General features: G+C 35.4%; 2 protein-coding genes across 2 annotated transcripts; both read right to left on the bottom strand.

Moving 5' to 3' along the window:
* Positions 1-2,010: 2,010 nt before the first annotated feature.
* On the bottom strand, positions 2,011-2,870 carry CPR67 (cuticular protein RR-2 motif 67). The gene is made up of 2 exons (XM_073077308.1): positions 2,780-2,870; positions 2,011-2,694 (listed from the first exon to the last, which is right to left on the bottom strand). The coding sequence occupies exons 1-2, from the start codon at positions 2,789-2,791 to the stop codon at positions 2,134-2,136; spliced, it is 573 nt and encodes a 190-aa protein (XP_072933409.1). The 5' UTR covers positions 2,792-2,870; the 3' UTR covers positions 2,011-2,133.
* A 2,738-nt stretch (positions 2,871-5,608) lies between these two features.
* Positions 5,609-6,883, bottom strand: LOC140745636 (uncharacterized). The gene is made up of 3 exons (XM_073077572.1): positions 6,653-6,883; positions 6,374-6,550; positions 5,609-5,632 (listed from the first exon to the last, which is right to left on the bottom strand). The coding sequence occupies exons 1-3, from the start codon at positions 6,881-6,883 to the stop codon at positions 5,609-5,611; spliced, it is 432 nt and encodes a 143-aa protein (XP_072933673.1).
* Positions 6,884-12,950: the final 6,067 nt, after the last annotated feature.

Raw genomic sequence — 12,950 nt, 5'->3', positions numbered from 1 at the left:
TAGTAAAAAATGTTGTTAAACGTAAATTGTGAATGTAAATGTAAATTAAATAGGCAAATTGAATATTTTTAAGTTTTACAATTTTTTTAATTATTAAAAAAAATGATATGGATATGATATGGATTAAATCTCAGAGTATAAAATATACTTCCTGTAAAGGTTACTATACTCTTTGAAATATACTTAAATATAGGTTAGGTAGTTCTTACATAATGGTGGCCATGTTTACCCTCCAAGCAGCATCAAATATTTTTCCATTAACATCGAGTTCAATTAATAATTATTAAGCTTTCTTTATAAGATTTATTATAAACGATTAAAGCGATTTCGTCATTATGTTACTATATTCTCAATGTGAATATTATAATGAAAAAATATGTTTATGATACATTGACTTACTTACTTACTTAGTGGTAGACCTCCTGTCTGTTCTGTTTGGATTTTTTACATATATCCAATGGATATCAATTGTTACTTATGAATAGCGGACTGTATTATGGTAATTTTAATTTTAAATTTTGCTGCTTTCATTTCCTAAAAAAGCTTAAGAATTAGATAAAGTGAAGTATTCTTTAAATTACCACCAATTATGATTAATTAATTAAGTTCTTTGTGATGACCACGCTGCTCTTCCCAACGCTCTTAACTTGGTATAATTATAAAATCTATTACTTTTTGCTCCATCATCAACCCATTACTGTCCCACTGCTGGGCACGGGTCTCTTCTCATAATGAGAAGGATTAGGTCATAGTCCACCGCGCTGGCCAAGTGCGTATTGGTAAAATTCACATACCTTTGAGATTTTTTTTTCTCAGGTATGCAGGTTTCCTCACGATGTTTTTCTTTACGGTTTAGCAAGTGATAATTAAATTCTAATACGCATGTAACTTTGAAAAATCAGAGGTGCATATCTGGGATTTGAACCTCGGACCCCTCGATCGAGAAGCCGAGTTTTTTAGCCACTAGGCTTTCACTGCCTATGAGGAAGAGGAAGCTTTTTGAGGAAGCTTACCCATATTTTATCATTTTATTTTATTTAAATAAAACAGATAGAGCGTTCAATAGGAGCTTAGATAAGTTAAAGGCCTTAAACTATAAAGTATTTGTGTGATTTTCGATTTTCATGGTAACTTTATTTTTGGTTAAAACTCAAAATAGATCTTTTAGTAAAGAAAATAACGACCTTAATTTGTCTTTAATTTTGTCGTAATTACATTAATATGTGAACATAAATACATATATTTACATAAAGACCTATAAGTAGGTACCTGTTTATGATTTTATTTTTTAAAACAGGTTTATTACAATTGACGATTTAAACAAACGTAAGCCATGCAAACCTATTCGTTAAGTATACGAGTATACCTGCATTAAAACGTAGGTACCTATAATTAATTATAATATCATTAACCTGTATATGCTACTATACTCTTTGATCATTAACCCCTTCTACGAGCGTAGGTGCCTGAATAAACTTGGTGTAATTTATTTCAAGTAAGAGCTCACCTCGCTAGTTTATCGTTTGTTTAAAATCTTTCTACTATACAAGTACTTAAGGTACAAAATTCTTAGATATAAATTAGACAACTATTATCGTGTAGTCTGTGGGAACTTCCAAAATGTTAAGGCCGTGTGACTACCATATCATATATCGTTGTATCCAGTTAACCCATTAACTTGATTAATTTTGTATGTTTCGATTTTAAAAATAGCTGTCACAGTAAAATATTGTTTTGATTTAGAAAGTCCAGACGTTATATTCAGAGGTTTTATCAAATATATAACATATTCATATGTAATCTTAATGATTTAAGTACCTAAGCATTTACCTATTAATTTGAAATGGATTTAAATGCCATACTGCCCTTAGTGCCAATGCTGGTATCTATGCTATATACTCGTATGTCATGTAGATAAGTTCTATGTATTTTTGTGACATAATATTTCATTTTTTCATAAAATATGTTAATTATTAAATAAATATGGGCACGCAAATAAAAATCATACTCAGGATAGATAAAATAATTTAATTAGGCTATCCTAATATATAAAAATATCTATACAAAATCCGATTAAACATTAGAAAATGTTAACCGGAGCGTATAATTTAATTACTATATTTTGGTATTAGTCTAGTGGTGGTAGACGGGAGCGGAGTGGTAGACGGGAGCGGAGTGGTAGACGGGAGCGGAGTGGTAGGCGGGAGCGGCGTGGTAGGCGGGAGCGGAGTAAGCCAGGGGAGCGGAGGAGTACGCAACGGGAGCTGCGAACTTGGCTACGGGCGCGGCGTAGGCAACTGGAGCGGCCACCTTGGCTACAGCTTTCACGGCAAGAGGCTCCTTGTGTACGACAGCGTTGAAACCGTTGTGAGGGTCAGCGGTGTAGTCCACGGTACGCTTGGTGCCGTCGGGGTCGACGACGGAGTAGGAGCCTTGCACGACATCTCCATCACGGGTTTCGTGTTGGGTCTTAGAGTCACCGGTGAGACCGTCCTGCACGTCGTAAGCGAAGCTGTATTGGGGGTGGGGGTCGTACTCCTCAACGGCGGCCTTGGCGACCGGGGCGGCGTACGCTACGGGAGCAGCGTGGTAGGCCGGTGCGGCGTAGGCCACATGGCCGCCATGGTAGGCCACGGGACCGGCGGGGAGCAGACCAGCGCTGGCGGCTGCGACCATGCAGGCAAGAACGGCGAACTGGAATAGAATTAATGGTTTTATTAAAACACATTTTGGTTAGAAAGAGTACATATGAATTGCATCGAATTATTATTATTTCTACCTTGAATGCCATTGTGTATCGGAGTTGTTAGGATGTCAAATGATGCCTGTTGAGAAGTGCTTAAACCTTTTATAGTAATGGCGGGGGCTCACCCTTTCACTCGGCGGAGCAGCGCTACGTCACGTGACCTTGAGTTCGCGCCCTGGGGCGTTGTAAAGCTCCCGTGTGCAGCCCCGAAATTAAAGGTCCAAAGTCAATTGCTTGGTATAATGTATTGGCACTTTGTAAAATGTCAACACTTATATTTAGTGACGTACCGTTTACGTTATGTTTACAAGAACTTCGGATTTTTTGCATCTGATCTTTAATACTATTTACTTAGAAATAATTACAATTTTTTTTAATTATTTTTGAAGTGCTGCAATGATAGTTACATTACAGTGTTTACAATGATGTACTGTGTAATGATGTACACAGAACGCAAAATTACAATGTTTTTAAAAGGGTCAACTGAAGTTATTTTAAAAAATAACGTGAAACTGTTTCGATTTTACGTAGATCTTGCCTACTTAATTGCTTTACATGTGATCGTGTGTTACATCGATATATCATACATACATTGTGAACTCTAGTCTCAAAACTTATGTTCTTCAAAGTTCTTAACTGGTACCTATTTTAAATAAGCTACAATTTGATATAGATTATACTATAAGTACTATCAATATTTATAAGCAACACATGTTGCCAAGTAACTGAACTTTACGACATCCGAGCGAATGTGGTGACCGACGACCTATATTAAATTACCTGTGATAGGCAGATATGCATGACACTACATTGCCCGCCAAAAATATTACTTGAATTTATTTTGGAAGCATTTGGAACACGTCTCACGTGAATAATTGACTAATATGGCTTCTATTGTATGGGTCAATGTCAAGGTTATGGAGAAATAATCTACAAATTGTGAAAAGTAATAAAATGAATAAAAACCCCTTTATAAACTCGGCTAAACGTTGAGTAGTTAATAGTTATACATAAAAGAAGACCAGATATTATTTATTTTATTTAATAAATTTTTGAAACACCTTAAACTAAGAGTAACAAGGTCCTCCCTAATGACATTATTATGTTACTGTTAAAAAGGAATCGACGGAAGACGCTGGATCTTTAAAGGCAAGTATTTTGTTATTTTTCGTAGTCCTCGTCACATTCTATTTGTCTGTAACATAAAAACATTTTCCTACATATTCCTTGTTTTACTTACAGCTACTAGGTATCCTTTACACAAAAAATTAAGTTTGTAAGTACTATACGATTAAATTAATTGAGTGTGCTATTATTTTGTTTAAACCTATTAGGTACATACTTATCTATTTGTTACATAATAACATGTGTCAATTCCGCAATAAAATGAATCTAAAAGCATTTACCTCATCTTTTTTACAAAATGTAGTGTGACATATATTCAAATATCATTGTACCGTTCACACCTAATATGAAGCAAATATTTCATCAGCCGGCAAATCTGAGTATGTGAACTGTATGTCCTAGATATGTTTCACAGGCACTTTTTAGTGTCCTTAGATCAATGATAAAATGTATTCGTAGTTTTGGAATAATAAAATTGTAATAGGTGTATTAGAAATAGATTAAAATTATTTTATTATAGCATCATTTTAATTAATTATTTTGTGTTATTTTCAAGATGTGTTATTTTTATAATATTACGTTTTCATTTAAATAATCGCTGGCTGGTACGATTGTATGAGTTACCTATAGATTTATTATGTAAATTACGCAGTTTTAGTTATTTATTCGTAAATTTGCTCTAAAAATGTTTTTATTTGTCAAGAATTCAAAAAAGAACTTACTAATAAGCCGTTTGTGGCTTCATTCAATTTCAAGGCGGCGAAGTATCTTTACTAATCTATGGAATGACCATAAAAATAAAAGCGTGTTAAAAAGAAAAAGAACGCGTTATCACGCTTGAGTTTTATTATGCGCGGGAATAATAAAGGTTGTAAGTTGGTTACAAGAAATAGTTTTATTCGTTTAGTTTCATAGATTAGTATGTTGTATTTTAGTAGTATAGTAGTATTTTGTAGTTTGTTGTAGTTTAAGTAGTTTAGTTGGTTACTTTTTTCCGCCGGAAACAAAATTTTAATGTGATGTACGTAAGTAACGTAATCTGCAAATGGCTACCTTTAAAAATTATATTGAGTTCATTTAAAAAAAAAACGATTATCATTTGGAGGGTTGAGCTTTATCGTATTATAGAAGAACCTCGACCTTGTTTTTTCTCTTAGCCAATTTGCCAACTCATTCCTATAGATAGTATCAGGAATATAGAGACATTTCTTAGGTTAAGGCACGTAAAATCCCCCGTCTTTAAGTAAATTAATATCATCATGTGAACAAGGTGTTATGAGTCTAAAAATTTAAGAATCGACAGTTAAATGCCTAATGCCAGTTAATTGCCTGCTGTTGAAGGAACATCCGTTTATGAAGGAGTTACTACGTTAATAAATAAACACCGGTGTATCAATACCTAAGTTGGTATTCTAGGATACAAACTATTGTGAAAGTATTCTAACTGGTTCAATTCGTCATGTTATATAAACAGCAATGACTCTAGGCATTTGTAATCCAATATATCGGCTACTCATCTACAGCTAGTTTCTAAAGTAATTTATAGTCACGTCAGGACAACTTCATTTGAAGTAGATCAATGAATACAGTCACCTAAGTTGCTTGCGACTTCGCACTTTGATGACTTGCTTTCTTTGTTCAAGACTTTAGGTCTCTTTGAATTAATTACGAGGGATTTTGCGCGTCCAAACCTAAAAAGACGCAAAAAAAGACGCCTTCTACACTCACAGCCCTGTACTATGATTCTCTATGTCGTGGATGCTATAGACACACACAAAGACGAATAAACAAACACCCAGACCCAGAAGAGATATCTAAATTCGTCATTTAGATGTCTGTCTGCCCGTGGATCGAACCCGGGAGCTTCTGTGCGTCATACTGGTGTTGAAAACCTAAATAATCAGTTCATGTGTTCCAATGGGTTTGTGCCGCTTCCTATACAATTGGGTTGGCAAATTTTCTAGGCAAGAAAAAAGCCCTATAAAATTAAGCCCTACCCTCCAAATAATAATCCTCACTACAGCCATGTCCTTTTTTTTTTTTTTTGTTTTCGAGGGGGAAACCTTCAAAAGGTACCCGACGACGTGGGAGCGACGCCGGGTTATGTGGGATTTTTACCGCACTAAAACCCCCCCGGTGGCCGTCCTCAGCACTTGGTGGAGAACTCCGGGATCTCCAATGGAACACAACCGGAGTCCTCCGAGCGCGATACCCCGGTCGGGCTCTGCCCTGGAGCACTTTACGCTCCTCCCTCACATCTAGTGTTTACGACGGCATGCGACCACACATGCCACCGTCCTTCTCGGGGTTGCTTTACGGACGGTTTGAGCTCCCACTCTTGCCGCCGGCAACCCCGGAAGCCCCCTTTTAGTCGCCTCTTACGACAGGCAGGGGATACCGTAGCCCTATTCTAGTCCCGGAACTACAGGGACACCGCGCCGGGGAGCGCTATTTGCGCCTTCGGCGTCTTCTTCTCCGCGCGGGATCGGCGCGCTCTCTGGCCCGTTCGGCGTCCTCTTTAGCGAGCATAACTCGGTCGCAGAACGCGACAACGCTATCCCACGCTTCGCCAGAACGGGCCATCGCTGCAACTACAGTCTCCGGGGAGAGGTCCGGCCCTATGTTCTGCACCAGGATCTGCCGCTCGGTCTGCCACGCTGGGCACTCCTCGAGCGTGTGCTGCGCAGAATCCTGGGCATGTCCACAGTGGTGGCACTGCGCTGAGGCCTCCCTGCCTATTCTGTGCAGGTACTCACCGAAGCAGCCATGTCCGGTGAGCACCTGTGTCAGCCGGTAGGTGACGCGTGTCTTCCTTTGTAGCCAGGCTCGGAAGCTGGGCAGAATCGCATTGACCACGCGTTGGCGTGCGCCCCGGGGCTCCTGGAGCCTATCACGCCAGCGCCTTAGGGCGCGCCGGCTGGCTCTCGTCCGGAGCACTTCGACCGTCTCGTCGTTAGGAGGATGGCCACTCTGGCGGAGACCGCGGATCTCAAAAAAGATCTCTGCGGTCATATCCGCCAGACAGCCATGTCCTGGAGACCATGTTCATGTTCAAACAATGGAACAATGCCAGATGCGAAATTTGATTGATCATCTGGTCTATGTCAAGAACAATTCACGGCCTACATTCTATATAGGCTTAATTAAGACCACTAATGACAAGACCGCAGCCACATGCTTCAAACATTGTGGTTCTATAAAACGGAAATACTTTTATGTACCTACTATATTATACAGATAAATGATCATGAACCAAGTCTCTGACCACGACACAATTTATTATAAACTTCATGAGAGTATACATTTTAACGTAGGGTAAAGGACGCACGTTTATAAGTAATTTAGCAATATAATGATGTATGAGTTATTTACTTAAACTCTTTTTCAAATAGCATAGACATATAGCATTACTATTTTTATTTCAACTTCTCCAAGTCAGTACATACAGTTCAAGGCTCTCAAAAGTTACCAAGTTATGATTAATTAAAGCATTAAAGTAAGTTTCTAACAATAGCGCAGATTAGTAGAGATAATCAAGCAACAATCAACACACAAAGCGGTCTTGGTGAACTTATTACTGTGCCATTTACCGCACGGGGCATGACACCACGCGTCTGCAACTTTAACGTATCGTCAAGCGAGCTTTTCGTAGAGTTATAATAGTGGGTTTATGTTCATATCATCGCTTTGTTTGTATACAGTTGCATAGGATTCGAGTTTCCTAATGTACTATATGTATACAATTTTACTAGCATATTATAAATATGTATTTTTGGAAGTAAGTTATCAAAGGTCACAGTCGGATTTCTATTACAAAACTTCCGGTGTCTATCCGTCTTTCATAAGGCTCTATCTATTAAACCGTTCTAGGCCAACACTTAAAATGTACGATGCATATACTTCTATTACATCTACGATAATTTAACAAATACCTAATAAAAAAAAACTTAAATTTGCTGCTAAACCCTCCGTGTTTCAACTCTCACTTGGTAGATTTTTATGTGATTCGCTACTGCAATATGACTACTTTTGCAAATTTAAAAAATGCTATGAAAGGTTAAAAATAATATTTCGGAATATGACATGGATTTATAGCTATTTGCAATATCAATAACTAACGATGATAAAACAGCTATAGACCGATCATAGACATAATATGATAAATAACTTCCAATAAGTTAGTCTACAGTCTTTACTTAGTATTCGAACGTCAAAGTATTTTCCCACGAGATAAATTCTCGTTCAACTTTTAGGAACAGAGTTCGGTAAAGATCTAAACATAACATAGACATATAAGTAACTACGTATAATTTAAAGTCTTCATAGCTAGAATTCAAAAGTCAAAGTATTTTCACGTAAGATCAATTAATTTCTTGTTCAACTTTTAGGGACAGAGTTCGGTAGAGCTAAACAGAACATACACAATTACACATATACCTAATATGTAACTAAATAAAATTTAAAGTCTTTAGAGTTACGAGTTGTATTCAAAAGTCAAAGTATTTTCACATAAGATAAATTAATTTCTTGTTTAACTTTTAGGGACAGAGTTCGATAAAGTTCATAATTTCAAGTGCCATTATAATGTAAGCAACATACTCGTCGAATTTGCCAGCGTTATATAATGTAAGGCTTTAAAATTTAGCGCAAGGTCATGATTTCGTGTACCTATGTCATCGGTGTGTATTGGAGCACACAATACTCAGTGTAGTGTTGTGTGTAAAACATTATTATTTATTTACTAGTTAGATTTATTTACACTTTATAGTAATTTTCTTGTTTCTCCGTGAGGATAGTATTTTCTCTACATTGGTTGATTAGAACATCATAGGACTGCGATTTAATACGGTACCACGACTCCATTCGTACCGATAAGGTCTATGTAATTTTGTGAATATTTTCCTTTAAGATGGTGCATGTCATGTGACATGCAACAGTAAAAGCAATATTGTATATTGCTTTTAATGTTGCATGTTATACTTGTGTACTATGAAAAACATGTAGAATACGAAGTGCTTAGATTTAGATACTGCTACAGACTAATATATATCACAACTAATCTGTCTGACATTATTTCCCAATCGCACCATTCAGCTATTAACTTTTTGAAAGCTCACTGTTGGATGTATGGTAGATAAGAGTACTAAAACTGTTCTTGTGGTGTGTACAAGAGTTTTTTCATTATGTTCTTTAAGCCCACCGTTCCTTTTATAATACCTGTGGATAAACGTCACGCAGAGACTTTTTCCCCATCTGATTAATTAAATCGGCTAATTCTAATTTCGAGACTGCAGTAAAACTCATAATGCATAAGTAATATATTGTGATTGAAACTTCGGTGTAGAGCTACACAGTAGATGTAGACATAATATAGTATTGAGTACTAGTTAATGTAGTATCGAGCGATATTCACATATATGACGCAATATCGTCATCGCATTTTAGTGGATTTTTATAGGTGTTAGAGTTATAGTTCTTTGGTTAGGGTTCTTGGGTTTCTGCTCATGAGGATTAAGCTAGCACATCATCATCATGTAAATAAATGCCTGTTCGTTACCATACGAATTGGCAGAGGTTTTGTATCCTGTAGATAGTCCAATAGTTAAACTGTATTTTGTTATATTTTAAATAGAAACTTTAGACATGACTTCCGTACCCTTAGTATGAGTTTTTATTACATATTTGCCCATACATTTCCAATCAGCGCCCCTAGCGGACTGTATCATAAAATGTATGGGAAATACGTAAAGAAATACAAAAAACAGTATTTTTTGTCAAAACGTAAAACGTAAAAACTCATACAAAGGGTACCGTTTTTACGGGTTGGTGATATGTACCTACCTATATTTCTATTTTCAATATACCTCGCCCTGTGCAAATATTCATAATTGCGATGTTCAATACTATAACCAATATGTTTATTCAAATAATATCATTTAGATTTTATGATTTAATTTAGGTAATGTTTCTTATGAAATAATGTAATGAACTTAACATAAGGAGTGGTTGCGATTAGCTTGCGTGGGCCGTAGTGAGTCACGGTCAGCGTGACCTGCACTGTATAGTGAAATTACGATGTAGCTTGTATGTGCTCTTTATACGTATACAAGGGGCTATGACTATCCTAATAAAGAGCCTGTCAGAATAACGTTATAAAGGGATCGTTCAAGTATTACGTAAGCGCTTTAGGGGGGCGGGGGTCTGTGCTTTGCTTATTTTACATGACATGGGGGGTAGGGGTGTCTAGATGATAATTACGTCATCGGTAGTTTGTTACTTGTTTAGACGAATAGCAACCCTCACATTGTCTTTACTTGAAAGCGAAACGCATTTTCGGGGATTCCCGCAAATCATGCATACGTTTAGGCATTTTTAAAATTATAATTAGAACATTATAATAATAATAATATATAAAAAAACAATAAGCATGGGGGAGGGGGTAAGAGCTTTTCTTACTTTTGCTGACAAGGGGGATGGGGGGGGTAAATAATTGTAATAAATCTGCTTACGTAATACTTGAACGGCCCCAAAGAGAAATTGCATGGAATGAAGTAGTTTCTTTAGAATATCTAATCCTATCTGGGGTTGATTACAGATGTCCATGGGCGGTAGTAGCCACTTACCATCAGTGGACTGCATGCTCGTCTGCTACTTCTATATTATAAAAAAGTGATTCTCAACATACCCGGAGTTTTTTTGTAAGCTTTTATTAATGTAATCCTTGTTGTGGTTATTTTTTTGGAATAATCTATCTAATGTATATATATATGTATAATATAATGGACATATAAAGGATTGCAATAGAATTAGGTATCAGAATGTAAAAAACATAAATTGTGGATATTTTTATTATTATGCTATTGAAGCACCCAGAGGAGAATATCAGTTTGGGTAATTTTCGTCAAAAGAACCTCTTAGAAGTAGGTATATTAAAGTTTCAGTCGTTTATTCACTGTAAAACTGTTGTAGAGACAAACGTAAATCTTTTCGAATAAGTAAATTGGACAATTTCTAGAATGATGAAATTGTTAAATGTCAATCTTTCATCAAAACATTGGATAGATAGATAATTGATAACAACCGTAAATCTTACTGAAATCATACTTTGTCGTAACAATCGGTAAAAGTTTGGACTAAGCCTAGCCATATTCGACTAATCAATTTCACCTTGGCATTATACTACATCATTATAAACGTAGATCCAGTTACATGAGCTATAAAATAAAAGTCAGAGTAAGCACTAAGTACCGATTGTATCGTTCAGTAAGAGTATCTCAATGCTTTATGTTCGTTTGAAGACCATTATGCACAGTAATTGCCTTCTATTGAACAATTTTATGCGCTACCAGGTCTTATTTAATAAATTGATGATTGATTATCAAATATATCTATGCAAAGTTTTATATAGATAGCTTTAGGTATTCTACAGCTTTGTGGAACGGTATTAATGAACGGTATATAATCTAAATATATATATTTCAAAGGTGAGACTGACGTAGTGATTTATCAACGCACAGCCCAAACCACTGGACGGATTGGGCTGAAATTTGGCATGCAGTTAGACATTATGACGTAGGCATCCGCTAAGAAAGGATTTTGATCAATTCTACCCCCAAGGAGATAAAATAGGGGATGAAAATATTACTTCGTAACACGAGCGAAGCCGCGGGCAAAAGCTCGTAGGGATATAAAAATAATCTTAGAACCGGAGGACCCTGTATTTCGTCAACTATTTGGCTATTTATTCCGGAATGTTTTGGGAGTAGGATTTTATTTCTAGTCGAAACAATCTGAGTTGTTGTTTCCTTTTACCAATCTGTACACTACTTTTGAACTATTGTCACTGCTTTTACATTCCCTTCCCTTATTATTCATTATCCCTTCCATTATTGCTTGTATGAAAATTAAAGCTATACCTATGGGTAAATGTCCGAATTCACTGGTATTTTGACCTTTAAGTATATTTCAGATGTCTAATTCATCTTTAAGAATCCTATACTATTTTTGTGAAGAAATGTACAAAATATGAATTTGTCAAGATATTGCTTATCAGTACCTAACGATGTAATATTGTAGAGTAGACTAACGATTAAATAATTCGTACGAACGTGTTAAGGGTGACCATGTCCAAAATTGTACATAAGAGGACAATGTAATATATAAAGTGTAAATGAAAAAAATATTAATATTTCTACACTCTACAGGATGTCATCGACACATACTTTAATTATAGGTATATTTGATTTTTAATTCTCTATTGTAATGGTCATTTGATTTTAATCTGTTTAATTTGTTGCCTATTCGTTTTTATTTGACATTTAATTTGATTGTTATTGTATTTCTTATTTGGATTTTATTATTGATTTTAATGCTATTTTTGACATTTAAAATATTTGTTTTAACTTAATGTTTTAATTTGTTATTTTAAAATATTTGTTTTAACTTAATGTGTTGTAATTTTTAAAGTTTTAATTAAATTTTCTTTTATTTAATATTTAATGTATTTTATGTAATTTGGACGTTAATTATTGTTATTTTTAAGCTACACTAACGCATTAGGATTTTTTTTCCTGTAATGTTAGATGTAAGTTGTGAATAAATAAATAAATAAATAAATTTTAATTACATATACATATTCACAAATTCCTACACTTAAAAAATTATTTAGATTTATGAACATAAGCACCTAAAACTGCATTCCAATTCGAACCATATTTATGTCAATGTGAACAGTGAACTATATTTTTTCTGGACTCAAGTTTTTTTACAACACACGCACCACTGTGCGTGTATTCTATCAATCCTAATTGAAATGAGAAACATCTCTACATCTACATTTTAAAATATTACTTAAGAAGTATCTAAAAATATGTAACGTAAGTGTTACTTAAAAAATTACTAATAAAAAACGACGGCATTATCTATTAACAATAAATAATTGCAAGGAAATAAGTCTTAATTTCCATACAACGTTTAAAGGAATACGAAGTAAATACCTAAAAAAGCTACAGAACTCTTTTATTTATTCGGGAAAATCCATACAATAAAAGAGATATGGCAACAGTAGCCGCGAATGACC

This window comes from Epargyreus clarus, unplaced genomic scaffold, assembly GCF_041222505.1.
Source record: "Epargyreus clarus isolate Ecla_fem2 unplaced genomic scaffold, WU_Ecla_fem_2.2 ptg000010l, whole genome shotgun sequence".
Lineage (NCBI taxonomy): Eukaryota > Metazoa > Arthropoda > Insecta > Lepidoptera > Hesperiidae > Epargyreus > Epargyreus clarus.
Note: the sequence above shows the minus strand (reverse complement) of the source record. Positions and strands in the feature narration are given on the sequence as shown.

What these genes read in the sequence shown, in the direction of transcription:
- LOC140745636 (XM_073077572.1), bottom strand. Translation starts at nt 6,883, where the DNA reads ATGACCGCAGAGATCTTTTTTGAGATCCGCGGTCTCCGCCAGAGTGGC. An exon ending in TCACCTACCGGCTGACACAG is followed by an intron (nt 6,551 to 6,652) that starts GTGCTCACCGGA and finishes GATTCTGCGCAG; the next exon opens with CACACGCTCGAGGAGTGCCC. An exon ending in CTAAAGAGGACGCCGAACGG is followed by an intron (nt 5,633 to 6,373) that starts GCCAGAGAGCGC and finishes GTGTGTCTATAG; the next exon opens with CATCCACGACATAGAGAATC.